This window comes from Fopius arisanus, unplaced genomic scaffold (assembly GCF_000806365.1).
Source record: "Fopius arisanus strain USDA-PBARC FA_bdor unplaced genomic scaffold, ASM80636v1 scaffold00032, whole genome shotgun sequence".
Lineage (NCBI taxonomy): Eukaryota > Metazoa > Arthropoda > Insecta > Hymenoptera > Braconidae > Fopius > Fopius arisanus.
In genome coordinates, this window is record NW_011887771.1 from 645,576 (window position 1) to 647,816 (window position 2,241).

At 39.4% G+C, this 2,241-nt stretch overlaps 1 protein-coding gene across 1 annotated transcript; it reads right to left on the minus strand.

Annotated features, from left to right (window-relative positions):
- Window positions 1-243: 243 nt before the first annotated feature.
- On the minus strand, window positions 244-2,241 carry LOC105265799 (broad-complex core protein isoforms 1/2/3/4/5; the record flags this gene model as incomplete). Its single annotated transcript, XM_011303524.1, is given in 3 exon segments — window positions 244-1,347; window positions 1,480-1,827; window positions 2,020-2,241. Coding segments are annotated over 3 exon segments (1,215 nt in total), but the record flags the coding sequence as incomplete, so codon positions are not given.

The window sequence follows — 2,241 nt, forward strand, 5'->3', positions numbered from 1 at the left end:
TGTTGTGTACACGACTCTTGTGTGCTTTCCTCATTTTTACATTTTTCTAATACTTGAGGTTTTTATAATTATCTATGACACGAACTAGTGCATTGTGTTATCAGGTGATAAAAGTGCTATCAGACGAATATGACTAGAATCTGAGTGGAAGGCTAGGTTCATAATCACACTCATCAGAAAGTGCATTTATTAAAATTTTTTAATGTTTCAAAAGGACATGCAATGTGGATGAATAACGGATAATAGTTTTCGAAGTCATATATTTTATAAGATAAATTACAGCTTCAGATATTTACTTTCTTCATGAATTCCATTAATCGTTTCTTAATATCTCAATATATTATTCACGTATCAACCAAAATACGTGATAGAGTACAGGTCACACAGATTTCGCGTCAACTATTCCTTAAAGATAGATCCTTTATATAATGAAATATAAAATTTGACAGTCCACATTTTAAACATGACTCTAAATGCGTTACTCTTCAACCTTAAGATTAGAAACCAATGTTCATTGATCAGAAGGACGAGTAATCAACGAAAGACAAGTGTAATTGAATATACTCGTGAAATTCAACGGATGTAGAGAAATAATGCACTTTCCACTTCATGTGTTTCGAAACATTATCAAGAAAATGATGAGTTTCCTTCAGAGAGGCCTCGAAATTTCGTCCTCAGTAAAAATGAAATAAATCTCATTCCCTACGTCTCATCCTTTTTACTCAACTCATCATCATCTGCTTCAACTTCACCTCCACCCCCATCTCCATCATCATCTTTCTCATCGTCATCAGGAGTTTCAGCCTCCAGATCACCATCTCTGATCTCCTCAACACTGTTCCTGCTGCTGTCAGCATCAACTTCTTCCAAAATATCATGTTCCTGTTCCAAAAAATCAGTCGGTACGAATTCCATCTGTTCCTCAGCATCTGTGATGTCCTCGGATCCATGGAAATCAAATTGAATATCACCATCAGCTGAGTCAGGTCGTTCATCTCCCCCAGGATCATCAGCCTCGTGCATTGTTATGAGATTATCGTAATTTGTCGTGGAGCTGTCGTCATTGGTCTCAGGGAATATGTCAGTGTCACTCAGGGGTATGTCCAGAGGCTCCAGCTTTATCGTCGGTGATGATGCGCTAGAAGGTGGTAGCTTTGGATGATGAATACGAATTTTCGTGAAGGGTCGAGTACCCTTGTGCTCCATAGGACGTTTAACACCTCGTTTGGGACTAGACTGAGATTTTGAAGAGAAGTTGAAAGATTTTGAATCTTTCTCGGAAGGTTTTGGAGCCGCTGGAGTTGTCTGGAGTCTCGATTGTGAAATAGGCGTGGGAGGATTCTGAGTCTGTAAAAATGAATTGCCCATTGAATTTAATTACATTTTGTTTTGTTATTTATCTCTGAATCCTCAAATTTTAAAATATTGTCACATCATTAAATGATCTCCAGCAATTGATTAACACATGCATTAACTCACCTGAGGGGGAGTGGGACCAGCCAATCCCTTCACTTGAAGTGCTTCAGCTGCATTTAGAAGCTGTGGCAACTTATCATGGGCGACGTTTACTTCCCCCTTGTACATGAATTTAACTAGTGCTTCAACTTCCCAGAACTTCAGATCCTTCATCAATATTATGGGGTGCTGGCAGGGATTTTCACGCAGTAATGCAGCCAGGTAATCACTGCAGGAGGAGAGAATGATCTTGTGGCACTTGACAGATTTGCCCTCGCAGGCGAGAGTCACGTCGACAAACTCTTCAGAGTCCAAGAGAGTTGGGAAGCTGCTCTGCATGTTGCTGTGGTAGCTGTTCCACCTTAGACATACCTACGACAAAAATACAATCTAATTTAATAGTTCACCATGTAAATATACTAACTTTAAAAAAATCGACCATTTAATACACAACACCAGTAAATTAATTTGACAGGAGTAATTATTTCCCATTGAATATTCATTGCATAATTAAATTTATAAAAACTCTTACTCTGACTAATGTGCAGTATTTTATATTTTTACCTCTGCAGGTTGTGGTGGGACAACATTCTGAGGCATCCGAACACTCGGTTGCTTCGGTAACATCTTAATAGTCGTTGGAGCAACTTGTTTGACTTTCAGGGGAATGGTCTTAAGGACCAGAGTCTTGGAGGAATTCTTCTGAGATGAAGGGGCAGGGGCAATATTCCTCAGCTGGGAGCGAACTGCAGGCTGTGATGCCTTCATATGTGTGGGCGACGAATT